Source organism: Artibeus jamaicensis, unplaced genomic scaffold (assembly GCF_021234435.1).
Source record: "Artibeus jamaicensis isolate MK-2021 breed Jamaican fruit bat unplaced genomic scaffold, CSHL_Jam_final scaffold_537, whole genome shotgun sequence".
In the NCBI taxonomy this organism is placed as follows: domain Eukaryota; kingdom Metazoa; phylum Chordata; class Mammalia; order Chiroptera; family Phyllostomidae; genus Artibeus; species Artibeus jamaicensis.
In genome coordinates this window covers 31,609,077-31,636,888 of record NW_026522047.1, presented here as the reverse complement: position 1 = coordinate 31,636,888, position 27,812 = coordinate 31,609,077, and the positions used below count along the sequence as shown (strand labels likewise).

The 27,812-nt window shown below is 46.3% G+C and overlaps 1 protein-coding gene across 2 annotated transcripts in view; it reads left to right on the top strand.

Annotated features, from left to right (window-relative positions):
* Positions 1-3,291, top strand: part of SH3RF1 (SH3 domain containing ring finger 1) — a 154,490-nt gene extending 151,199 nt beyond the window's left edge. For both annotated transcript variants that reach the window (XM_037140375.2, XM_037140374.2), the window contains one exon: positions 568-3,291. In XM_037140375.2, the coding sequence (XP_036996270.2) occupies positions 568-736 (169 nt within the window). In that variant the 3' untranslated portion in view covers positions 737-3,291. The remainder of the gene's footprint in view (positions 1-567) is intronic.
* The last annotated feature ends 24,521 nt before the right edge of the window (positions 3,292-27,812 follow it).

Genomic DNA, 27,812 nt, shown 5'->3' with positions numbered 1-27,812 from the left:
TCCCTGGGGGAGGATTTGAGTTTGTAAAGCAGATGGACTCCCTCAGATGTGCTGTCTCGTCTGTGTCAAGCCCCAGCATGAGGGACACAGGGAGGCCAGCCCTCGCCCTGGCGCACTCTGTGCTCTAGCCTGATGGAGAGGCAGGGCAGCGCCCCCTGGGCCTGGGGCAGCCACTCAGCCGTGGCCTAGCCCACCGGCCGGGCTGCTCTTCCCCCCAACCTCCCCAGTCAGACAAATCCGCTCCTTTCTTCTTGGAGAAAGGGAAGGGCAGGGACATTTCTTCCAAGGAAATGGAATAAAACTTTCCTTTGGTGTTATGAATATTCAAAGGGGACGAGAATGGCATTGAAAAAAACGGGTCTGGGTAGTTCATACTGGCTATTTAAGCATATCCAAACTGCTAATACCAAGTTTCTACGTAACAGAATAGTTGTATTCAAGTTGTTTTACAAACATTATAAACAAACTCACGCTACTTCCTATTCTGTGTGTATCCACCATTTCTTACCACTGCTCAGAATGGCCTTAACTAAAGTATCTCTCTCTTTTTTTTTTCTTTTTTTTTAGGCACAGGGTGGTGGTTTCCTATCCTCCTCAGAGTGAGGCTGAACTTGAACTCAAGGAAGGAGATATTGTGTTTGTCCATAAAAAACGGGAGGATGGCTGGTTCAAAGGCACATTACAACGAAATGGGAAAACTGGCCTTTTCCCAGGAAGCTTTGTGGAAAACATCTGAGGAGGTCAACACTGAGGAGGCCCGAACTCCTATCACTCAACAAAAGAGCACAACGCAATGTGATGGAAAGAGCACATTCGTGGACTTCCTTCCAGGTGGTCGGTGTGTGACCCCAGAGCCCCCAGCACATCTGGAGCAGCAGGCAGCGCGGGCAAGGCCCACGTGTGGGTTCTGTCGCTCTGGACTCTGATGTGTGAGGTGTGCCTTGTACTGTCTGATTTACTATACAGAGAAACCTTGTTTTTTTTAAGAGATATAGCTAAAACGGACAACTGTTTACAAGGCTTAACTAATTTATTTGCTTTTTTAAACTTGAATTCTTCCTGGAATAGATAAATTCTTTGGATTATGGTTTTAAGGAATTATTAATTTATGAAATGGTAGCTGAGGAGAAGCTGGATTATCTCCTGTTGAGGGCAGGAGAGCCTTTGGAGAACGAACCCCTCCTTTCCCCGAACCGGAGTTGGCTTTGTTTGTTTTGTTGGGGTTTTGTTTGTGTGTTTGTTTCTGGCTTTTTTTTTTAAAGACAGAAATGCCAGTTCTCTGATTTGGTTTTCCTCTTCGGGAAACCAAAACATGCCGCTGTATCAATATCAGTAATGGCCTGGGGTCAGGAGGCAGAAACTTTGGAAAGAGAAGTTAACGGTTTACCTGTCTTTCTGGTTTGGTCAGGAATCACCCCTAAGACCTCGTCCTCAATTTAATTTCGTGGGTTTTTCATTTTTCCTGGGATGAAATCAGTGAAAGGAAGAGTAAAGCACAACCCTTGAAGGAAAACGTATTCAGAAATGTATTTAGTTTTCTAAGAGACGCAGCTCAGCCCCTTGGTTGGGAATTGGAAAATCTGAAGTACGCCGGTCTCAGAATGGCTATGGAATGTAACTTGCCCATTTTCCCTTAAGTGATCCGCATGCCCAGGACACGATAAAGCGTTTGTGAGATAGTGGTGGTAAGTGATGCCCTTGTGCTGAAGTCAAAGGCTGTGAGAAACACTGTGAAAAGTTTACATTCGCCCATCGTGAGTCTCCCCCGCCGTTCTGCATGTGTTCCCGGATCCCCACGGCAGTCTCGGCTGTGCACGGGCCCCGTGTTCCACTGCGCCTTCCTGTCGGGGTGAGTGTGCCCTCAGAGTCGGCCAACGCAGGAACTGTAAAATAAACAGTACTCTCTTTTCTTCCCCAAAGCCACTACTGACCAGTTTCTCTGAGTGCACCCCCTCCCTCCCAGGCTACGGTGTCCATCCGCCGGGACACGAAGTCATTAGTGAAAGAGTCCTTTATCTGTCCCCCGAGCTGACGGATGTCAAGGGTGAGCCAGGAGGCTGCTTCGGAACTGTCCTCTTGCAGCTCCTGGAGGCTTGGCGCGTGGGAGAGTGCCCACACCTTACAATTGTGGCCACATCCAGCTGAGCCTGGCTTTTTATATCCGTTCTTTGATGTCGTTGGCCTCTTCTGCCCATTTTGTCCCCGTGCCACGCAGCCATGGACCTGGGGTGTCCTAAAAAACAAAAGACACCCACTGGAAGACAGCCTGGGGGTGAATGAAATAAGTCATTGCCGCAGTTTTCTCATGAACAAACACACGTGAGAACCTTTTCATCCTTACTTTTAAGAATCACAACTGGGAACTAGAAATACGAACTGAAAAGGCTTCTTGCAATAGCAAGAGGTTTCATGGTCTTAAAAAGATATTACGTGGTTGAAATGAAATCATTCCTAAATTAACCATTTTTTCTAAGACACTGTACATTATGTTCCTGTGTGTTGAATTTTTAAAAAATACTTTACTTGGATATTCATGTAATATATAAAGGGTTGGTGAAATGAACTTTAGTTAGAAAAAAAGCTGACATCAGCTTTCATCTGTGTAAGTTGACACCAATGTGTCATAATATTCTTTATTTTGGGAAATTAGTGTATTTTATAAAAATTTTAAAAAGTAAGAAGACTACTACAGGTTAAGATAATTTTTTACCTGTCTTTTCTCCATATTTTAAGCTATGTGATTGGAGTACCTCTGTTAATAGTTTCCTGCTATGAAGTTGGTTTAAATTTCATCTGTTAATAGATCACTTAGATAATAAAATGTATGGGTTTTCTATTGGTTTTTTTTTTTTGGAGACAATGGATGGAGATTTTGTAACAAGGGCTTGTTACACATTGATATGGCAATGATAAAATTGCAATCTATCATGTTAATAATTTGAAGACTGGAGAAAAGGTTCAAGATTAAACTTTGATGTTCATCCTTTATATTCTCCTTGTGTCAGTCCTTAACAATGTTTTCTTTTTTCCTTCTTTTAACCTGGGCACAGTGGACTTAATATCTACTTCATAAAAATTATTTGCATGTACATCAAACAGAAAATGCCTGCAATAATCATTTTGGTGGTTATACTTCATTTTATCCCTCCAACTAACAAACCTTATTTGGTTAGTTCCCCGAGAAGTTCAAGTCTTCTTAGAAGAGTTTGTGGAGTTTCGCCAGGTGTAACCCTCCTGCTCCCCTCTCCCTCTTTATGGCGACTAAATAAACTTGTCTGGTGACTCCTGGAAGTTTTGTCTTGGCCATGGAAGGGGTGCCAGGTGGACAAGCAGCTGTGGGGTGGCCCGTGGGCCTGGGCAAGGCCTGGGGACGTGATCTGTGAAGTTTGTCTCCCCTGGAATGACAGCAAGTCGCACGTTTCAAAGGGCCATGTATGTCGTTTAAAAAACCATATTTTCCTGCTTTAACTTTTAGTTGCTATCAAATTGCTTATCAGAATGAAAAGATCATGCATTCCAGATTGTATCATACCTTTGTCAAGAAACTCTGTAACCACCTGAACAAGTCCACTATCACTTAGTTCCCCCTCGTTGCTGCCCTGTCTGCCTCCCTGGATGAAGAGGAGGGGTAAAGGAGACCATGTCGCTATTTTTGAAAAGTGCTGTTTTAATATGTGGCATTATTTTCATCTCTGGTTTCCTATGTTTCATCTCACTCCCTTGGAGTACATGCATATAATGCCTTTTACTGGGTGGAATTAGATTTAGAAGAGACAAATTAAGGTGGCGTTTCCAAATGCTATGCATTTAGTTTTCTATTTATAATGAAGAGACATTTTTTTTTCCCACCTCCAGAAATTCAGGTGAGAATTTCAATCCAGAGTTCTAATCTTTGGAATTCAAGTTTGGAAAATGTTTTCAATAGCCTAAGTTGTGTAGCTCATTGTGCGTATGTGAAAGTTTTAGAAGTATATTTTGAATCAGTTGACCTATGTCCTTACCAAGGTAGTATCTTACTGAAATTACTCCTTTCTCAGAAAAAGAATTTGCCAACATACCCGAGTAATTCAGAGGGTATTTACAGAAGAGATTAGCCAACGTTCAAGCTTAGCAAAGGCTCACCCTTCACTCGCTCCTGTGAGCTCCAGGTAGGAATGGGGTGTTCTGGGGGGCTTTTCTTCTTCCTGGTAGTAAATCCCCAGAGACAGAGCAGAACTTTCAGAGTGGTAACTAGCCAATATGAGCCATGACTATTTTAAAATACCTTCTCTCTGGTTTACAACATTTCTTTGTGTTTTTGATTACTAACTTCCTGACTGGGCTATTTCCATGTCTAAAACATCACCTTGATCTTACTCAATGCAGATTCCTATTGTACCATGGTGACTGCATCCCCAGGGACCAGGCTGAAGGGACCTGCAGTTGGCCCTGCTCTTTGGGCCATCGCCAGTGATATCATCACTGGGTCAGACCCCGCTTAGCCTTAATGCCACACCCTCTCAGTAGACCTGTTGTGTGGGCAAGCAAGACGGAAAATTCGGCATCCTTGCTGGTACTATGGCTAGAGCCTTTTTCCGGCTCCTTCTGCAGACTCTCAAGTATCTCTTTCAAGAAACTCTGTTATGTTTTTAATTCGATTATTTTTGAAAGGGGAGTTGTTGAAAAGCCCACTAGTAGATATCAGTCAGCCACAACCCAGGCGGCCATTAAATCACAAGACCTAATTCATCTATGGCCCAGACAGGCTAATGGTTGACACAAAATCGCCTTTGAATTGCTGTTTGCAAGTTTAGGCACTCTGCCTGTATGCAAGTGTGAGCACAGGGAGGTAAACCCCATCAATAAATGCTTCCTAGACAGTGCTGACCCACAGAGCATCTGCTCTGGAAAGAGACGGAAATGTTTTATATCCAGGCTCTCCGTTATGGTGGCCCCTAGCCATGTGCAGCCACTGTGACTGAGGAACAAAATCTCTAATTTGATTTAATTTTCATTAAAATGTAACTATTGTAACAGGGTGTAGGCTGAGACGTCCTAGGGTCCCCCAAAGGGGGGATTTGTAATGAGGTCCAGAATGTGGGCTACCTGGGAATATAGGGTATTCACCCCCTACCAAGTCTGGCTTGGGGGTGGGAGATGCTGAGTGTTGAGAGTTATTTTGCATATCAACAGTAGGCTAGCTCAGGATCTGGGCATGACTTTGACCTTTGATGTGCTGTAACTGGGAGGCAGCTCCCCTTACTGCAGTGGATGAGAGCTTGCAGCTGGTTCGCTGCACCCCATGGGGCCACGCCTGCCAGGACTAACTATGGCAGCCAAGAAAGGCAGGCACTGCAGGAGTGCTGGCAGGTGTAGCCGATTGTGGGAGGGGTCAGAAATGGGGTTACAGGGAGATTCGAGGAGGTTCCAGTGGGTATTTAAACCCAGGCACAGCAGCCACACTGGATCTTGACCATGTGGTTTTGGGGGAAGTGGCTCCTGTACCACTCGGCTTAGGAGGCAGGAAAGCAAGCTGTAGCAGGGATGTGGGGCTCTCTCTTAGCGGTTTGAAAGGATGCAGGACACCCAGCTCGCCATGAGGATGTGGTTTGGGATTAAGAAGGGAAGCCTGGCCGAGCTATGGACTTCTGTTTTCTGTTCCTGAGATACAGTACCCCTGACTGGCCTAGATTGGCAAGGGGAGACAGGACTCTGTGTATGTGTGTTTGTGGGTGTTTTAAAGGGATGTTGGGATTTTAATGGTGACATTCTGCCATTACTCTAAACCTGTATAACTTTTGAATAAACAGTTCCTTTCCTTTTTTTACCAAACTCTGGCATTGAGAGCCACAGTTTGTAACACCTGGCAGTGGGCAAGAAGAACCATAGTACAGAAAGACCCGGGGGGAGGGGGCTGGTTTCGGTAACAGCATCTGGGCCCCTCTCCTCTCGGGTTCCTTTCAGTAACACTATAAATATCCGTCTGTGTGTAAATGGCTACTGTATTAGACAGTTTAGTTCTAGAGAGTTAAAACTCTATCGTGAAAGGGGTGTGCGAAAACGAGCCGTACTGCTCTACTGTATCCAGCCTCTGCTCTGGAGGCACCAACTTACTAACAAGTTAAAGAACAGACAACTCAGTTGTGTTAGAAACCCTCCCAAGGGTTGTGAAAACATCTTAATTTTTGAGCCGTCGAGATTATCTCTTCAGGTTTGAATAGTTTCTTCCCTTTTCTGCTCTCCAAAAAGGAAAAATGGAGGAAGCTAGAGATTAGATTCAAGAAGAAAATCGGAGGATTCTGTTGAAGGCTTTTTATGTGGCTGAGTGGACCGGTGCCTTCTGTGCAGGCTGAGATCCTGGAATCTGTGAAAGGCCGGGTCTTGTCTCTTCTAAGTGTGTCTTGATTTTAACATCCACCATGATTTTGAATCCACTGAGGATCACAAGAGTAAACATGTGATTCCGGACGCTGTTAGGATGATCAGATGATTGAGATTGTGTCGGGGTATATAGAGGGGGAAAGAAGGGAATTTTACCCCCCCAATGAAACGTGAACTGACACCTCCTAAACAAAGGCCAAGCCTCTTGTTTTCCAACCCCTGGAGCAAGGTCAGGTCAAGTGAAGGCCAGTACGTTATCTTTCCCATCACATCTAGCTCCTGTCTGGCCAGTGAAAATTGAAAGCTTAATGGAATTACCTTTTCCTTTTTTTTTAAGCACTCAAGGGTGCTACTAGACATAAAGCAAAAACGTCCTTTTGAGTAAAACCAATTTCCTTATAAATTATATCACAAAAGCACACTCAATAAACTCCCTAAAGGCAGAAACAAAGTAAAGACTGATGCCTGGCTGCCAGCTTGCTCTTTAATTCCAGCTAATTCCATCATCGCCTGCAGTCGCAATTTGTAACCCCCTTTCGTTTTCCTTTTAAACAAAGGTTTAGTTAGAATTTTGTTAGGAGCTGATTGATTGAGAATCCTGAGGGGGGAGAGGCGGGGTGCTGTGGGTGAAAATCTATTTTCTGTGTTAGAAGATAGCGCCCCGATTCTTGTGGGTCTTCGTGTGAAACAGCTGGCGGCTTTGAACCGCTCCTCATCAAGTGGGACCACCTTGGTTGTGGGGATCCTCTGTGCACAGTCAGATAAGATGGACACAGAGGATAACTTAAGAGACCAAGCACTCGAAAGTGGCTCGTATATTAGTAGGCCCCACAACACTCACGCAGCCGAGACCACACACAACAGCCTCCTGCTAGGACACAAGGCGAAGGTGAGGAGTGAGGACAGGTCCCTCCATTCCCTTCTAGAAAGGAAGAGCTGGGCTCTCGCAGATGTGAGGAAATAGGGTAAGCTGCCTGATTCCTCTTTTGCTCCGGCCACCACAGCGATAGGGCGGCCTCCATATATAGCCCACACGGCTGGTTCTGGGTAGCAATTGTGGGTTCCTGTGATGTGGTGACGGGTGCAGAAATCAAAGCTGGGCTTGAATTTCTACCCTTTAAACTGAAATGTGCTTCCCTGTGATTTATTTACCCACCAAGACAGACGTGTGGGATTGGCAGATTATCAGTCAGCCCCTATAATAAAACTGGAGTGAGTGAAGTCTTCAGGAAGAAAGAAGGAACGGCAAAAGAAAAGCCCACGAAAGCAAAGCTGTAATAATCTCTTCCACCATCTCAATTCAGCCAGTGGCTCAAAACTTGTAAAATCAGAACCGTAGCCTCGGATTCTGCACTGTTCCTTGATGCTGGAGAATGCATTTTTTTCCCTAAGAAAAACTGTGTTTTGGATTATTTCTTATCTCCCGTTTCTCTGTTTTCTTTTCTGTCTCCTTCTCTACCCCCCCTTCCGGTGTGTGTGCCAGGCAGCGGAGCTTGGTGTCTGGTGGGACAGGCCGGGAGCAAGTGTCCTCAGCTAGAAACACTCTGTCAACTCCTCCCCCTAAGTCTGCATCTGAAGAGCCTTAGAGATTTCTGTTGTGTCCTTTCCTCTCTCTAGCTTTAGTTGTACCAGGTCAGGGTCAGGGCTCTGGGAAATAAAAAAATGGCAGCATATCTGAGTCAGAGGGAAAATGGGTTAAATGGTTCTGTCCGGATTCAGATTCTTAAGGAGCTGGATTTCTCTTTAGTTGTCTGAAATGAATCTACACATGCCTGATCTCTTTCAACACTATGATTTGGGCTCTCACAAGCCACTGTATATTTAGCGCAAAGATAAGTATTATCAAACATACAGAAGAAATGCTTTATTTTAATCCTGCCAATATTTGGAAACACGTTACAAGAACGTGCACGGTAAAAACTGACAATAAAAACAGGAAATGTGGGATCATGGGAAACAAGTAGGCTATGGGGAGGAGGGGATAATGAGGGAGAAAGAAAAGACATGGTCCCTGTCCTCAAGGAGATTAGTCTGGCTGGGGAGAAAATACGGACCGAAAACTGAAAGATTAGAGTGGTGGTCCCCAGTGTTTTGGCACCAGGGACAGGTTCCCTCACTGGCCTGCTGCTCACCTGCTGTGCATCTTGTTCTGGTTCCTAACAGGCCCCCGGGGTGGCACTGGTCCACAACTGGGCTTCAGAGACCCCTGGATGAGAGGACAGGGCATCATTATAACCACTTTAAGTTAGAGATTACAAATACAGTATGAGCTCAGAGGAGAGAGAAAGACGGGGGTGAGTTTTAGATAAAATGGTGACAGGATCCGGGCAATGAAGAAGGATGAGATGTTGAGTAGGTGTCAGGAAGCAAAGGACATTCCGGGGACAAAACATGGCTGTGCAGCAGTGAAGTCAGCAGGCACATTTGTAAGGAGATGGAAAACCCAGGACCCATCCAGAAAATGCGGGTGTCTTCTCTTTCATTTTTGGTAGTTAGTTTGGGGCCAGCAAGTCAGGAAAGCCAAGCAGAAGTATTTACCTGGTACTGTTAGAGGTTTCCTAATACAGAAGAAGTGTATGGAGAAAAGGTTAGCCCAGCAATATCCTGACAGGTTGGAGCTAGAGAAAGGGGCTGGGATCATTGGGGGAGGGGGGCAGTCAGGGACAGCATGAAGAAGAGATGGGTATCTATACTATGGGGGGGTGCAGAGGGAGCGATGAAAGTAAAGCTAGGACAGATATTTTGGGGGGGGAAAGTCCATAGGTGTTGATGGCTGAATAAACATAGGAAATAGAGGTGATCGAACAACAATAACAACTGCCATGTGTGTCAGGAGGACTGTCTTGTTGGTGGAGCCTTTGAAAGGGATGCAGAAGATCATATGGGAAGAGCATATCCAGGGGATAATGATATGGTTTCTTTTGGAAATGTTGACTTCGAAGTGATGGCAGCAGTTTAAATGCCTGTAGGCAGCTGAATTTATTGAACTTAAATTCAAGTAGGACGACAGTGAGAAAAATCTCAATCAGGTGACCTTGAACTCCTCCTTCAAGGAAAAGAGGAGCGTAGAAAAGGACAAGCCCAGCACCCAGGACCGCTGCTGGGAAAGGCCCCTCCCTGAGCAGGTGAGAGCACGAAGGGGAAGGGCACAGGCGGCGCTTCCTTCGGACACCAGGGTGGGGGAGAGGGTCCAGACAGGTCACACATCCCGAACGCCAGGGTCACTGTTCCAGACAGAGAGGTCAGCAGGGTCTGTCAGAGTAGACAGAGGAACTGAGAAAGAAGTTTACATTTGCTGACCTCTTCTCACATCGTGGACAGTCCTGACTGAATCCCCCGGCCGGATGTTACACTTGACATTCTGAGAGATTCTGCTCAGAACGCTTTGGAACCAAACCAAGAAGTTCTTGGCAGCCATCCCGACTCTTTTCCCTCCTGTTTGAAAAAAGATAGAAGGAAAGAAAGAGAGAGAGAAAGAAAGAAAAAAAAAGGAAGGAAAGAGAGAAAGTTATTCCTTTTCTAGAAAAGAATGTAAAGATCTTGTAGACCCAATCAAAACTGAAATAAAATGTCTATGTTCTTGCTATAATGTAATCGCACAATGACATGTACATCCTGCCAGCAGACCAAGTGGGGGCTGACAAAGTGATGTTTTTTAAAACCACATGAAAACCTCATTGAACACAGCACGGTATTTGCTATGTAAATATGACAGTGTTTTCCTTGCATTGACTTTTCTTGTGTGAAATAAGAACACACCGTGTGTGAGGACAGTTGCATATTGTCCTGGGCCATTCATACAAACGTGTTTAGGGACCCTCCTGCTCCTTCCTGTATCAGGAGCAATTTCGGCAAGGGCTCGCTGCAGCAGACACTTAAACAAGCATTTCCATTTGCTGTTTGGATTCACGTCTTGGCCGGTTGCTCCCTTTATGCGACCCCCCCCCCCATCTCTAATCATTTTCTCTGCTTCTTATATTACATCGCACACTCTGGGCGTGTGGCCACGGAGAGAGAAGAAACACGCATTGTTGATTCTGCAGTGCTCGTGACGTCTATTAACTCTGCTGGTGATTTTTCAAGATCAAGAACATAGAGTGACTGTAGAAAATGTTTCCTTCTTGACAGAACAAGATGAGAAGTACCCAGAATTGTTTGTGTTTTTTGCAGAAAGAAAACATCCTGGGAGCCGTAGAACACTTCGCCGGTTCTCAAAGAGTGCGCATCAAACCTTGGATTCCTGGGTCTCACGTTGCCAAGCACGTTCCCTTTGCTAATGCGGGCTTGGCACGGGCGGGGAGGTGTCCTCTGAAGTGACTCAAGAGTCTCCGCAGCGTCCTGTGTTTGTACCTACTCCCTTTGTGCCTTCTGTCCTGGGTCGATAAGCATCACACACAGCGGTGAACTGGAGAGGGACGTTAGGGGTCGCAGGTTACCTGCGTTCACCGCGCCGGGCGGTGCGGAGGCCTGGGCTGGACAGCGCAGTCTTGCCAAACTGGAGCCCGCCGGGGCTCCGCCCTGCTCCCCGCCTCCGCGTGACCGCCAGGTATCCGTGCAGTGGGCTCGCGAGTGTGGCTGCGGTATTGTGATTTATGAAAAGGATATACAGATTTGGTCTCCATCCGCATTTCTGTCAGAGCGCCTAAAACCTTTCAGCAAAGGTGTCTCTTGTTACGTTGATGAGGTGACTGGGGAGGCTTTTAAGGAGGGGGGCTGGTTGCCGGTGGAGCCAACCCGTGATCAGTGATTTGGGACTGGAACTTTCAGCCCCACCCCCTGACCTCTGGGAGGGAGAGGAGCTGGTGGTTGACTCACCAGTGGTCAATGACTTAATCAGTCAAGCCCACGTTCTGAGGCCTCCACGGAAACCCAAAGGACAGGGTTCACGGAGTTTCCTGGTTGGCGGACCGATGAAGGTTCCGGGAGGGCAGCACACCTGGCCTTCTCTACGGAAGCTCCACCTTTCCCGTATCTTGTTCTATGGAAGTCTTCTATCCAGCTGCCCCTGAGTTATAGCATTTCGTAACCAGTAATCTAGTAAGTAAAATGTTTCTCTGAGTCCTGGGAGCATTTGCAAATAAACCTACCCCAAGGAGGAGGTGGTTGAAACCGCCAATTTGTAGCCCACTGGTCAGCAGCACCGTGACCACCTGGGCTCGCGCTGGAATCTGAAGCAGGGAAGAGGGGCAGTGTTGCAGGTCCCCACCCCTTACCCGTGGAATCTGACACTCTGGGTGGACAGTGTCAAAATTCAATGGAATGTTTGGACACCTGCCGGTGTCTGGGAATCGCTTGGTGTTGTTTGGGTGTTGCCCCCAACACCTCCTCCTAACAAACACACTGGAATTGGGTCTGGTAACCTCTGCTGGAGGCCCACCTGGAAACTGTCTTTTGTAATGACTCATTAAGGCTTCGAGTGAAACAGTCTGAGTGTTTCTCCGGTGTCCTGCAGTGTTCTTTGAGAGGGGCCAGTTAATGCGCTATCTCAGGTTGGTCTCTGCACTCTTCAGTCTTTTCGTATGTATGGTGATTTTTGTTGTGATTTCACTTATCCTTAAAGAGGAGAGCCTATGTGTATCTGGCAGGGTATATGTGTGTGTGCGTGCGTGTGTGTGTGTGTGTGTGTGTGTGTTAAAGTGGTGTGGGAGATGGGAAATGTTTAGGTTTATTGTGGTTTTCTGTGACATCTTACACATAAGGAAGGAGGTGAGTGGGTGGAGGGTTGTGGGTACCAAGGGCCATATCTCCTGGGCCTAAAGATTTCTTGGAGGAATAACGTGACCCATTCCATCCCCAGAGAGCAAACGGTCAAGAGTCCCTCTGCTTTCCCATACCGGCAGGAAATCCAGACAGAGGTCAGTCTTTCCAAAATGCTGTGACTCCTTTCTTCATGCCTGCTCTGAGCTTCCTGGTAGTTTGGGTGTGCAGCTGAGTCCAGATGGGCTTGGGAGCTGCTGGCTGAACAGGGCCTCATGTTGGCAAGTTACATCCAGAGCCCAGAGCTGGACAAAGCCTTGACTTCACCTAGTGGCCAAGGGTATTCAGGCGAGTGGCAGTATCTCCTGCAGAAATTGATCTCAGAGTTTATGCTCCACCTCTTCTAGTCCTACTGGCCAGGGACCTTTCCTTGAAGACATTCCACATTACCCTCATCTCAGTGAAGGGGGCTCCCAGCCACACCGGCCCAGGGACTTCAAGGCAAACCCCTTCCATCCTTTGTCAGCTCTGAATGTAGGATGTCAGAGGCTGATGGTGAGCATGTGCAGTTAAGGGGTTGGGAGTAGATTGGTCTTCTCCGTGGCAGGAGATGGAGTAGGGATCGAATCTGTCTCTGAGTTTTGTGTCTCAGTCCCTGCTGCTCCATTTAGACAAGAGCAGAGCCTTTTGGAGGAGCTCTGGAAACAGCGTCTCCCTAGAGCCAGGCTTGGTCGTGGGGACATCACTCCCCACTAGGCCCAAGCCCAGAGTGCCAAAGCCCCTTAGTAGCCAACTCTTTCTTCATAAGCACATTTGCCCCAGGGGCATAACATAACCCAGGAGAGGGGCCACGGCTCTGAACAACTGCAGAGAGCACTGTGTGTGAGTGGTGCCTGCAACAGTGCGGCCAGGAGCTCTGGGGCGGAGTGAAGTCCAGCTCGCCCCTCTGTGGGCCAAGACCACCCCTCCCCTCCTGCTCTTCAGGGATCTCTTTTTGAGGGCAGGGGCAGATTTCCTTCGAAACCCTCAAAGCACAAAGTGTCTTGTGAGTTTCCATCCCTTTGTCCAGGTGACATGGATTTTGACCCATGCCTACTCTCCTAATGAGGGGGGTCTTTTCTTTCAATTCTCACCAAATTGGAGAGATAAAGTCAATGCTTCATTTCTGGCAGGGCACCACGTTGCAGAGGCATCCCACCACACACATGTCTCAGTCATTTAAAGTTGCCCAGGGTAGTGCTACCCACACAGCTGCCCACGGGAGAGCCAGGGGCGAGAGGGACCTGGCTTGTTCACCACCCCATCTGCGCTAAACGTAAGCCCCAGGCACTACAGCCAGATGTCGCTGGCATGGGATCCAGCAGCTGGTAGCTTTTAGGAGGCCTCAGTGGGGCAAGGTGGCCCTGTTCCAACTGCCCAGTGGCCTCATCTGCAGCCTCACCCTACCCTCACCCAAACCAGGAAGGTTGGCAGGTTCCCACAGGAGCAGCTTTCCTTCTGTCGGACAGAACCTTCCCCTGGAGGCACTGGGCCCCACTTGATCCTTTTTTTCCTCTGGTCTCGACCCCCATCTGCATTAAAGAAATTCCTCCAAGTCTGTGGCATGTGGGTGGCACTATGCCCCTTACCTACCATGACCTACTATGAGTCGGATAGATGTAGAGCCACACTGTGTTCTCAAGGTCATTTCAATGAGAATTGAGAAGAAAAAGGGGCATTCTGGACAGGAGGCACTGAGAATTCTTCTGCAGGGCGTTGTGGAACCTACTTCTGCTACAGGAGACACGTCTCCTTTCTGCGAAGGAACCCTGGTCACTTCGTAGGTTCTTGTCTGGAATTCCTCACAAAAGCCCAATTCCCCACATCTCTGAGTCAACCACTCCTAAAACACTAGCCACAGTTTGGTGACTTAATTCTCAGAAAGCCCTTACGTGCAGGTTTTGCTGGGCAGAGTAGAAAAGGAAGCAGAATTAAAGGAAGCATGCCTTCCAGGAAGCAGTCATTTCAGGAGAACTGGTCTGAGTACACAGAAACATGAAACACTTTGTTAAAGTACCTGAGTACGAATGGACTGTGCATGTGCTTTAGAGAAAATCGTCTTCTGCCATAGGGTGATCTGGCGTAGTCTCCGAGAAGTCACGAAAAATACAGGGCGCGGTGGGAGGTCAGGAGACAGGCAGCATGTGGTGTGTCTCCTCTGCTCTCTTCCACCTTCTCTTCCTTCCTCTCGCTCCCCCTCCTCCATCCTCCGCTGATATTCTCTCCACTCCCTTTTTTCCTTCCCTTCCCTCTGTGTTCTTTAGAAGTCTGGCACTTCTGGCACTCTCCACTTTCTTCCCTTCCCTCTTTGTTCTTTAGAAATCTGGCAATTTTGAATTCAAATTACTAGTTTGCAGCCTAAACACATTTTGCAGGAATGATGGCGGGTATGAAAATTCAGGGGGATATGGAGTGTTTAATCCTATTATTCTGGATATCATTGTTCTCCTTGGAAACTACCTCTCTCCTGTTTACTCACCTTCCTCATTCTCCTCTTCCTGTCTTAGACATTTTCCCTTTCTCACCTCCAAGCCCATTTCTACTGAATATTTCATTATCACTGAGTGGTGGCTATTTGTGCACAAATGAAGTGAACTTAATATAATAATTTTAAGATCTGTGATTTTAAGAAACAATTTGAAATAATCTTGCAGTGCTTTTGTTGGCCAAAGATACGTAACGTAAGCTACATTGAATGAGAAGAAAAGGTGATGTTTAATGAAGTTAAATAAGGCCTGGATGGCATAAACTACCTATTATAAGCCTTTCATGTATTTCTGGGGTAGAATCCAGATATACAAGGAGAGCACTGAATTTCGAATGGCCAGAAGGTCTGCCTGGGGTAGGTCACAGTTGTTCGTTTGTGTTCTTCCACCAATAGTTATAAGGCACATACTATGAAAAAGAGTGGTGTGTTTAGACTTGAGAGCACAGGGTTTTGTTCAGACATTTGACATTGCTGACAGATGGACCTTGATCTTCAGGGATGGGGACAGGTTTTGAGGACATCCTGTAATGTAAACTAACAGTGTACTTCGTCTTCAAAACTAATAAAGAACATGGAATTCCTCAACTCTTGCTTAACTTCTGCCTTCTCAAAGAAGATTGTTCTTCAGACTGAAAAATTCAAATCAGACATATGAGAGGCTTGCAGGAGACTTATTTCCCTAGCCAGGAAAATTGCATCCCAGGATGCTGGGAGAATTTGCAAAAGTGATTGAGAAATCTTTTGGATAATGTCTGAGGAATCATGAAAAAGAACAGAGCCATGAGAAATGGAGATATTTTCACTTTAATTTTCAAAGGAAAGAAAGAAGGCAGATTCTGTAAACTATAGGTTAGTGAGCTTGGTACTGACCCTTGCTAAGAGTCTTAAAGAAAATACTAGAAGGTGGTTTCTGAGCTCCCAGAAAGGGAAGCAGTGATTAAGAACAGCTAGCACGAGGTCACCGAAAACAAATTGCATCAGACTGTTCTTACCTCCTTTCTTGACAGGATTATTGGGCAGACAAACTTGTGATATAATGTGTTTACATTCCAGCAAGGATTCTGACATGTTCACTCCAGTACCGTGGGGATCAGGTAGGGGAAGAAGGGTATTACTCACTGTTTTCAGGTTGCAAACAACAGAAGGTCTAGATAGTTTAAGCAAAAAAAGGATTTTATTCAAGGTTATGGGGCCAGACTTGGACATAACCAATCAGAAGCACATCCCCAAATCACAAACTTGTCTTGTGAGGGTGTGACAGCTTTTCAACACTGGCACGAACACCACTGTTGTATTGCTGACACTACAGATCCTGATGTCCCCAAAGGGGTGTAAAGCTGTCCCCCTCCTTTCCCAGCAGGGAATCCTTGAAGTCCCAACCTCTCTGCATCTCTAGCTCCTAGGTCAGAGTTCTGCGGATGCTCTAATTGCTGAAGCCATCTATAATAATTGCTAACTATAGATGGCATAACTATACCCTAGCTGCAAAGGAAGCTGGAAAGCCAGTAGGTGACATTTTTCACCTTTCATACTGCGAGGTGGTCTCTCCTTTCTAAAAGACTCAAAAGGCAAATAACTGCCCCAGATAGAAAAGGAGTTCAGATGATGGCTGCCATAAAGAATGGCTAATGTGCCCTGGCCGGGTGAATCAGGTTGGAGCACTGTTCCTTACGCCAAAATGTTGTGGGTTTGATTCCCTAGTCGGGTGAGTAGGGGAGGCAACTGATTGATGTTTCTCTCTCGCATCGATGTTTCTCTTTCTGTCCTACCCTTCCTCTCTCTCTAAAATCAATTTAAAAAATATCCTCAAGTGAGGACTTAAAAATAAAAGAAAGAAAAGGATAGCTAATGTTCTCACAGGGGTTGAGGGAACAGGGTAATTGAGTAGGTTTATAAGTGGTTAAAGGATCATAGTAAAGATTACTAATTAATCAAGCCTTTTTTAATTTAAAAAAAAGGTTTTTATTGACATACCACAGGACTTCACATTTTTGTGCTATATGATATATTTTTTTAATCAATGGCTTGGCTGAAGACAGAAAATATGCTTATTTCATTCACAGGTGACCCAGAGCTAGAGTGGAATGCTAATACATTCCAGTGCTAAATTAGAACCACAAAAGATCTCTAAAGTCTGAACCAATCAGCCCATATTCCAAAACCTGCCCATCTAGTTAATGGCAGGCTCTGTTTGGGGGTTTAAAAATTCAGCTACTCCTCTATGTAGTTGCTGCTAAGAAACAGCCATAGTTGAATGTGGTTGCCAAAAAAGCTAATTAGACCCTAGGCTGTGTGAATAGATGCATAGTATTTAGCACAAAGCCTGCCTCACTCTGCGCTAACTAGACCAGAGCAGAGCCCTGTGCCAAGCCATGAGCACCAGAGTTTATGAGGGGCCCAGCAAGTCAGAGGATGTTCAGAGGGGAGCACCGGGATGGTGGGCAGACTCAGACCCCTGGTGTAGGAAGCATGGCCACAGACACTGAAGGAGGTTGGCATGTGAAGGAAGGCCTTGAAGAGAGAGAGGAGATACAGGCATACCTTATTTTATTGCACCTTACAAATGTGCGTTTTACACATTGAAGGCAAGACCCTCCAGCAAAAAGATTACAACTTGCTTTATTAAGATTCTTGCTTTATTGTGGTGGTCTGGTCTGCAACTGAACCCACAATATGTCCGAGGTATGTCTATAGTGGTCCCTGATTACGCAAAGAGTTACCCATGGAAGAGGGCTCAGGTTTATGCCACTGGGTGTCAAGAGGCAAGCCCACCCCAATACTGCATATTACATGGAAGAGCCTATGCTGAAAGGTAGTCAGGGATCTGTCGTGAAGATAAGAGATGGGTGCCCAGCATTTGGAGGTGATGTTGAGGAGCCTCGAGCTATGATTAGATGACATACATGAACTTTCACCTTTTTTGTTTTAATATTTTTATTAATTTATTTTACATTTTATTTACTTATTTTTAGAGGGAGGAAAGAGAGGGAGAGAAACATCAACGTGTGGTTGCATCTCTTACACTCCCTACTGGGGACCTGGCCTGCAACCCAGGCATGTGCCCTGACTGGGAATTGAACCAGTGATCCCTTGATTCTCAAGCCAGCACTCAATCCACTGAGCCATGGCATCCAGGGCTTTTTTAAATTTTTTATTCAGATATAATTGCCATGACATTTTAGGCATGTAACAAAATGATTCAGTATTTGTTTATATTTTGAAATGATTACTGCAATAAGTCAACATTGGTTACCATACATAATTACAAAATTTTTTTCTCATGAGAACTTTTAATATCTGATCCCTTATCAGCTTTTCAATGTACAATACAGTATTGTTAACTATAGTCATTATGATGTACGTTACATCCCCGTGATGTATTCACTCGATAATCAGAAGTTTGTGGCTTTTGATTCCCTTCGCCCATTTTGCCGCCGCCTCCCTCCCCACACCCCTGCCAGGTCTGGCAACCAGCAGTCTGCTCTCTGTGTCTGTGAGCTCCGTCCTTTGTTTTGTTAGGTTTCACATGTAAGTGAGACCACTGACCTTTGCCTTTCTCTGCCTGGCTTATTTTGCTTAGCATAACACCCTGAGTGTCTATCATGTCTCGCAAAGGCAGGCTTTCCTTCTTCTGGTGGCTAAATTATCTTCTGTTGTGTATGTGTGTGTGTATACACATATAGGTATATATGTATATGTATGTATGTGCATGTATGTGTATACACCACATGCATGTATGTGTGTATACACACATATGTGAACATGGAGATATATATATCTTTGAGTTAGTGTTTTCATTTTCTTTTGATAAATACCCAGAAGTGGAAATTGCTGGATCATATGGTAGTTCACTTTTAATATTTTAAGGAACCTCTGTACCGTTTTTCATAGTGGCTGTGGTGTTCATATTTCCAACAGTGCACAAGAATTCCCTTTTCTCTACATCCTTGCCAACAGTTGTTATTTTCTATTGTTTTGCTAAGAACCATTGGAACAGAGAGCTCACTGTGGTTTTAATTTGCATTTCACTGATATTTAGTGATATCAGAATCTTTTCATGTACCTGTTGGCCACCTGTATGTCTTCTTTGGGAAAATGTCTATTCAGAGCTGCCCATTTGTTAGTGGATTATTTGGTTTTTGCTATTGAGTTGCATGAGTTTTTATATCTTTTGAACACAACCTCTTATTAGATATATGATCTGCAAATATTTTCTCCCACTCAGTAGGCTGCCTTTTCATTTTGTTGACAGTTCCCTTTGCTGTGCAGAAGCTTTTTAGGTTGACGTGGTCCCATTTGTTTATTTTTGCTGAGAACTATTAACTTTAAGATTCTGTTTTTGTGAAAATACAAGGCATTACAAAGGTAAGATAACTAGCTCTAATATATGTGTGAGTGTTTAAAAATGTGTTTAATATTTAAAAAATGCATACAGATGTTTGGGGGATGACCCAAAGCTACCAAAATTGCTTATGTGCACAGGCAGCTTCAAAGGTGGAGCAGAAGTGCCATGGGGGTGCTCATCGATGACCAATGGCAAGGGTCTTCCTGGGCCTGTTTGATTTGGGCTTGTGAGTGAGGGCCACAATAACGAAAAGTAAACTGCCAAGTATTTCAGCTCCTCTCAAGTACAGACTCAGGACAGAGCTGAAGCTGCAGTCCCAGGAGCTCCATGTTTTCCATCCACACACAAGCCAACGAGCTATTCCCCGAGGACACCCAGCATAGACAACCCACAATCTCGAATGTAGTCTCCACTGAATACTTGGGCTACACCCAGTGTATAATGGGACTTCCAGAATGTCCTCGTTTACCTGCATAATTTGTAATGCTTTTATCTCGGTTACTCACGAATCATTGCAGTCACATAGTTCTGGCAGCAGCAGCCTCCGCATACAGAGGGGAAGGGAAGAAGTGAAATTACTCTGGAGAAAGCCAAGAAGGACGTTTGGCTCTCCAGGGCCCTTGGAGAGCCACAGTCAGAGCCTGCCACCCAGTCTCCCAGAGAAAAATAAGTCAGAGGCCTAGTAAAGGGAAGCATACTGGTCACACTGCACCCAGCTAGATAGGCTGGTGTCTGTGAGGTGCCCCTAATCATCGTGGATGTCATTGAAAGAGGACAGTTAGTGGCAAATGGATGCCTTATAACTTCCTGCTCCCGAGACATCAGGCTGAAGCAGGAAGAACGAGGAAACACGTTAGGAGCGGTGCTGTGCATCCCATCCTCTTAGGTCCGGACAGCACGACGAGGGTGATGACTTGGATGGCACTGGGGTTATCGATTTTCACACCAGTGTTCAATGTTCACATCACCTATATTAGAGACAAAACCAATCAATTTGGTGTTCTCTCTCCTGAACACCTCCCCATATTAGAATTCTGGAAATTCGGAGCCGTGCTTTGTTAGTAGCAGATTTCTGGAGGTGCAGAATATGCCTGTGTGTCTGGTCCGCGTCCTGCTAATGACACCCCAAAGGTAGGCGTGTTCTCCGCATACAAGGCTGCCTTTGTGGTTGGAGCCGTTTGGGGGCATAGAGAGGGAGGGCAGCCTTTCTGATGTGCAGGGTGGATTGCAAATTTAGAGTGACATCTCAGATGTGCAAAAATGGAACTCTCTTTTTAACTGCACTCAGTGTGCTTGTGAGGTAGTGGAAAACTCAGTCTTGGCACTTTAGGATAATTGACTCCCTTCTGGCTTAAAAGCCTCTTTTGGGTAATTCCACCGTCAGTTCAGGATTTTAACTCCATCAGGGCTGTTTCCTCCTGTCTTCTGCTGGGTGAGTGCTGGGGGATTCCTGCCTCTGAGTCCCATGTTTTCTATTCTCTGGCCCTAATTGGCCTCCTTGGAGATGTCTTGTCACCTTGGTCATGGGGTCGGTCTCGGTCCCTGTTGCCTTCACCGCTGACCCACCTAGTCACCTCTCAGGCAGCACGTGGGGGCTGCTGCCTGCTGACCAGGCCCCTCCCTCCACAGTGGCCAGCTGCTCTCAGCAACTCCTCGTTCTTGGCTGCTTTCCTCCCGCTCCCCAGGATCTGTGGCTCTTTTCTTGCTTTCCCGTACAGAAGGGAAGTGGGAGAGACTCAAGGAATGAAGCCTTCTATCAGTCCAGGTCTGTGCTGCTGACTTTTCTACTCATCTTTCCTCCCTATGTTTTTGCAGGGCAGGCAGCAAGCATTTTAGAGGGAAACGAGGCCTGTGTACGTCCCTCCTGCCCTCACTTCCTTACTTTCCACCCCCAGCCTGCAGGGTTTCAGCTCAGGTGACAGGCAGGGCACAGCCCCTTCCCCCAGTGTGCCCTCCCAGGTAACCCTTCTTCTCCTCTCCTGCTCTGTCGAGGCTCTGCCCCCTACTCCTGTGTCCTGAGTCAGGAAATATTTTACTGCCTCGTTTGCAATGGAGAGATGACCTTGTACCATGACCTGTATCCTTTAGAGGTTAACGCCTATAAATTCTATGCCCCGGTCCTCCAAGCTTTTATTGTCATCTTAAACCTAAGGCCTTTTGGGATTCAGAGTAAAACACTCACACTTCTCCTTCTCTCTCCCTCGCCCTCATGACTAGCTCTTTCAAGTCTCTTCGACTTCAGATGCTATGAATTATAAATTCATCCGGCACCTCCATGGGCAGCTTTCTCCTGGCTATTTCCACCTTCTCCTTAAGTAATGGATGGCGTTGTGCCAAAACGTGGAGAGCCAATAAGTTTGGGAGAAAAAAAGAACCTCAATTTAAAAATTTTAAATATTATTTTAATTTTTGATAACCCATATGCTTCCACTTTAAATGAATGAAGATCAAAATATGTGAATAAGCCCTGGCTGGTATAGCTCAGTGGATTGAGCGTGGGCTGTGAAGCAAAAGGTCGCCGGTTCAATTCCCAGTCAGGGCACATGCCTGGGTTGCAGGCCAGGTCCCCAGTTGGGGGTGGTGGTGAGTGATGAGTAACTGTACTTTGATGCTTCTCTCTCTCTTTTTCTCTTCCCCTCCCCTCTCTCTAAAAAATAAAATCTTTTAAAGAATATGTGAATAAAAGTCAAAATGATATCAGTCTAGTTTTTCCCAGTCCTGTAAGGAAAAGCAGGTGTCCCTAATAAGAGCTCAAATGAACTCTCCAAGTTTGTTGATATTGCTCCATTTCTAAATCATCCCACAAAGAAAATCACATGTAGATCACATTACCATCACCCAAATCTCGTGGACACTTATGCCATTGGGATCCTGTTTTCATCTACAAAAAACTGATTAAATTTCAAACGCGCACAGTGGTAATTTTTTCTGTGGCTTATTGTCATTTAGGCTTTATGGTTAGACTCAGAGGGAAGCTAGGTTTTTGTTCCTCAAATCTGCCTTGGACAAGTCTTACGTTGTCTCTCATGTATTTTTGTAAATTTCTGTTGTAGAAATAAATGATGGTGTAGTTCAAGGTCAACACCAGCGATTACTGGGGTGTCTGTCATGCCCTCTCCCGCTGTCCTGGAACTGTTACACTAGCACACGCGGCCCCAGAGGGGACCTCCTCCTCCTCCCCGGGCTCCTGGATCTTGTAGCTGTTGGCAGGCATCTCTGCAGGGCCGGTGAGCGTTTGGTGGATGAGCCTGATGGCGGGTGGAGGAAGTGGCCAACAGGAGGCAGCTCTAGGGGACCCAGAGAAATGTATGAGTGTGAGGGAGTTGGGTCTGGGCTTGGTGGTGAAATGGAGGGCACTGGGATGGGGCAGGGAGAGGGAGAGAAAGAACATGAAGCAGAGGAAATGACCTACAATGGCGAAGAGGGAGCAGCATTTAATTCAGCCGGCATTTAAAGTGCTCTGCTGCTTACATTTTCAACATTTTATCTAACACTCTTTTTTTTTTTAAACATCAATGTGTTTAAAACACGCCCTCACACACGCCCCCTACTGGCGGTGTGGCCCGAAAGCCAGGCATGTGCCCTGATGGGGAATCAGACCAGCAACAGCCGGATTCACACGCAGGCCAGCGCTCAATCCCCTGAGCCACACCAGCCAGGGCCACCTAACACTTTTCTACATGATGCTGTGGGGGGTAGAGGTGGATCTTGTTTTTGTGGAGGCTGAAATTTACATTAGCTGAGGGGCCATCTTTACCAAAAAATAGATTACATTACCAAATTTATTATGATGTAATGAGTAAAGAAATCGCAACAAATTACATATTTTAAAAAGGTAACAAATGATACAAAGTCACCAAATCTTGGAAAAGAATATAATATTTTTGTGAATTAACTGTTCATAAAGAGAGGGAGAGAAACATCAATGTGTGGTTGCCCCTCACATACCTCCTACTAGGGACCTGGCCTGCAACCCAGGCATGTGCCCTGCCCAGGAATTGATCTGGTGACCTTTTGATTCGAAGGCTGGCACTCAATTCACTGAGTCACACCAGCCAGGGCCCTTTTTAAAGAACATAATTTTATAGTTTGATTTTCTCTAGACAATAGAACCATTCAATCTTTCCTCTGGCATGGTTGATTGAAACTTGTTTAGGGAAAATTTGAAAGAATTGTTCTTGGTAACGTCAGTTAAAACTCTAAGTTTATTGTTAAATTTGGGATAACTCTGTCAGGTTCTCTTTAGACGTAGGCTATAAATCTGGAAGAATTTCCCCCCAGACTGGCTGCTAGCCCCACGTGTTTCAAACTGTGTTCCAAGTCCCTGACCCGCACGTGTGTGGGTGCCGGAACCCACAGCCCGGTCTCCACTGTGAGACAGACCCTGGCCCTCTACCTTTCGTCATGGTTCCCGGTGAGCTGGCACAATGGGTGGTGGCTTTCCTGGAAGCCATTCTGACAGGAGATGACTGGCAGGAACTGTGCGCAGACATGTCTGTGAACCAGATGAGTATATTCCACTAAGTCCAACTAAGTGTGTCCTTAACTCAACCCCGCTAAGCTGGATCCCCAGAATGCTCAGGGCCACTTCTATGCCATCTAACACAAGGGGCGTAGAGGGGAATGGGATTGGCCCTTTCCATCTGCAGTTAAAATGTATTATGTCTGTATATTTCATTTAAAAACTGATTAGCACATTACTAGGGGCCATCCCAGGACACTGGAAAGAATCCATGCACATGAGGGATTCTGAAGCTTCATTGTTATTGACTTCACAGTGTAGCCATATCTAATGGGATGGAGGGGACAGAAATCAGATTTTTGCAGAGAAGACCAGCATAAAAGACAACATGCAGTGTCCAGTTCAAGTTCAGTGACTTACTGACTACATCATTTGAGGGGTTAAAGCATGAGCGGCAACTCAGAGAGAGATGGGCAGGGTGGGGGGTGTTCTATGAGCTCCTGAGCATCTGCTTGCCCCAGTGCCCACTAGCATGGGAACAGCCTCATCATGATGAGTTTCTGGAGAGATTCAAGCAAGGCCTCTTAGCTTGTTGGACAGTCAAGCGATGTGATTTTTGTTATTACTTTTTTGATGCTATGTTCCTGCTGGAAATGGCTGGTGTAATTGGTGTTCAGTGACATGTTTGGGAAGTGTGCTCTGATACCTGGAAAATGCAGGGACTCTGCCTTCCTAGTGTGCTGGAATTTGGTGTAGCATGTTGACTTAGAGGCCACAAAAGCAGCATTTAGCTGAGGAATTACAGTTGCTGCCCATTGGGGTGCATTTTCCTCTGCCTGTGAAAGTTAATGTGTTTCACGGTTGCTACCAGGGAAGGGCGACGGCCCTGGGAGATCTTGGTTCAACAATGACTGTCTTATGTAACAGTCATTTGCTTTATGGCTACCTTAGGAACCACTAAGGAACATAATAAGAAATACACAGAACGGCTGTGGAGCTGCCCTTTCTCCCTTCAATTCAGACGGGAAAAGATACAGCCACATGGCTCTGGGGACCTCTTGCATACGAAACGTCTTTGTCTAACCATCAATGGAGAATAATGACCAAAAAATCAGGAAGGAACAGAAAATATGTATGGTGATTAACCAGTGCTTCTCCTGGCACTGCCATGCCTATCCGGTGTGATTAGAACATTACCTAAACACCCTTCCTATTCAACGCTGTCAGTGTTGGGAGCGATACTTAAGTAATTATCTCTTCCCCTCCTCTCTCCCCAGTTTCTCTTCCCTCTGAATCACTGCCAAAGCAACCAGAGTCATATAATTTTAGAGCTAAAGCTCAGGGAGAGGGGCTTGGATCCTGATGAGCCAAGTGCGGGAGAGACTTGAAAACAACTTGAACAGCGCTTAGTTGTTGATCCTACACATTTACTTAATATTAGCTGGTGTTGGCAGAGGTTTATATTGGAAAAACTGCCATTTTCTGTGCCCCACATAAGCAAGATAAAACTCAGGGAAAGGCGTGTTGGTTTAATTTAGAAAGGCTCTGGTTTTTATTTGATGCTAAACAAATCATGCAGTTTACAAGTCCTGCGACACTCGGAGATTCAGCCAGCATTTTGAATATGCTGCGAGGTCTCTGGGAGACAGATGCCGAGATGGGGACTCTGAAAACATGAGACATCTGTAAATCATAACCCCTGGGTATTCCACCTGTGGTTGCTTCTTTTCTTTACGTTACTTTGTTCTAATATTAATGTTGACCCGGCCTCCTCTTTCTGTCCCTCAAATGCTATTTGCCAAAACACGTATATTTGGAACAAGAGGCAAATTGGACAGTCACTCTGGATTCTGTTATTCTCCAATCTGTCACCTTTGGCTTTTAACACTGGCATTTGTGTACACAGGTTTAAAGACCTCACCCCGTGTAAGTAATGAACGTACATGGCTATGTTACGTATTGGTCAACCAGGCCCTCACGCGCTGTGACTTGACTGGTAGAACACATGTCTTGAACGTCCTCTGTACGCTGTGAGCTGGGTGCTGCAGGGGGTACGTTCTCTCTCCCTTTGTGGAGGAAGACTGTCTGGAGGGTCTCAGATTCATGTCTTCTTCTGCTTAACCTATACCCAGGCCTGACTTGGGCTCTGTTCCTCTACCCTGACCTCCAAAAGGAGAAACAGCAGCACTGCGAAGATGACTTCTGTTATCCTGACAGTCGGTCGGGATATACAATAGATGTGTAGAGTTGATTCTGTGCTTCCACAGGTTCCAATCATAGCAATGGTGAGAGATTCTAGGCCATTTTGCCTGCTCTCATGGGCGCAAACTTGGCTACAGGGAAGAAGAGAAGCCACATTTTCTTATAAGTTGTCTGTGAGGGGGAAAAATACAGGGAAGTGGTATATGAGCCACTAAAACAATGGATGTGTTGGTGACTCTCTAGCTTCCTTAACTAGAAAGAGAGCTGCACAGTGGAGACTTTCAAAGCCTGAGACCCGAGAAGGCACAGTGGCTACACAGAGGCCCCAGGATCCTAAAACTGAGGGACACAGTCAGTCAGCATGACTTTTGAAATTTCTGATCAACTCCTCTCCCACGGTGACATGTGGGACTCAAATGGTTTGCTGGAAAAGAGGCAGGCTTTAGGAGGTCTGGTTTGGGGGGTGCTCCAGGAGCTGAATGTTATATTTTATTTGTTCCAGAAAAGTCCTGGCAAGCTGGTACAGCAAATTTGATCAGCACCATACGCCCGGCCTGTCTCAGTGATGGTGCCGTGCGTGTGATGGGGACTGCCAAGCAGCATGTGTTAGTGGGGGGAACGACAGACGCAGGAAGGAGAAGCCGGGGACGCTGAAACTGTTCCTAATTGTGCGGTGAGAAAGGGAGCCTGGCAGCGTGGCAGGTTGGCTGGAAGAGGGGAGTGATCAGCAGGGCTGGCAGGAGGAGTGTGCACCCGGGAGAGCTGCAGGAGAGGCAGCAATCTGGAGGAACCTCCCATCACACAGCCCAGAGGGAGAGGGGTTCCGCTTCTCCTGGCCCAGGGAGCGGGTGAAAGGTTTAGAGGAAGTGTTCGTGGGAACTAGGGGAAGGGCTCCGCTGTCCCAGAGGGACAGGCCATGAACTAGATGCTAACTGTTTTCAAAGGCTTGAAAGTCAGAGGCAGGCTTGCTTCTGTTTGTGGAAAACGGTTTGTGGGGGAGGATTCCTGCTCAGATCCTGGCTTGAAAGAAACACTCTCCCTTTCTCCCCTGTCAAGAGTCTTTCTCCTTACAGGAGCCTAAAGCTCTCAGGTTTTCTCCAGGGACACATTTCCCTCAAGTGGGATTACCTGTGTGTGTGGGGCCTGCAAAGCCGATTTACTGGAACACAGCTGTCACCACATTGGGCCTCCCCTGTGTTCGGTGTGGCTGACGTTTATCAGACAGTGGTGTGTCCAGCAAGGGCCTGAATGAACCAAGAAGCCGAGGTCAGAGGAGATGTTTGTCCACTTTGGGAAATGCCAGATTTTCTGAAGCACGGGCCTCAGACAGACTGTTGTAAGCCTGTGGAAAGAGACTGTCACTGACTCATCCAAAGGGAGGCTGCAGACACAGGGAAGGTTTGGAGGAGGTGCCACTGGGGGCTCTTTCCCAGCTTTCCCAGGGCATCTAGACTCACACCCAGCCCCAGGAGGAGAACGATGGCCCGTAAGACTCACAGCGTGCTTTGGTGCCTCTGAAAGGCACCGCGGAATCAAGTGACATAGTGACTCTGTTCCTAGAACCAAGCCCGAGCTCAGGGACACAGTGTGGGGGGGAGGGGGACATAAGGAAGTTCCATAAGGAAGTCGCTGTGCTTGGGTTACAAGTAATTGTCACCACGGGAGCATGTTGACGTGGGTCAGTGGTGGATCCGTGACTTTCCAAGCTTGTGGCTGACCCCAAGAGGACTATTAGGAACATTGTGGGGCCCATGGCCTGAGAAAAGAATTACTCCCTCCCTCTCCATCCCATGAGCCCTGACAGCCTGGTCAACACGATGGCTGTTTGCTCTTGGAGACGACAGGAACTTTGGAGAGTGGGGTCATCCCTTTTCTTCTCTAGGTCATCTTCCCAGACTTGCCGAGGCCTCAGGATCTCAGCCTTCCGCTCTGGTTTGCATATCTGGTTTTTGAACCCCTTTTTGAAGTTTGCTCTTTTTTTAGAAATTATGAACTACTGTATTCCAAGCATACAGAAGAGTGCAGAAAGTTATTTATTAGATATCCAAACCTCTACCATCCAGGTTTAACAAATGCTAACAGCTTACCCCATGTGTATTAGATAGTCTTAAAATTGCAGATAGAATTAAAACCCATGCAGATCTACTTTTAGTGTATGGAAAAGTATAAGCAAGTTTAATTCCTAGTAAGTTGTTGACTATACAGGGCAGACTTCCTTT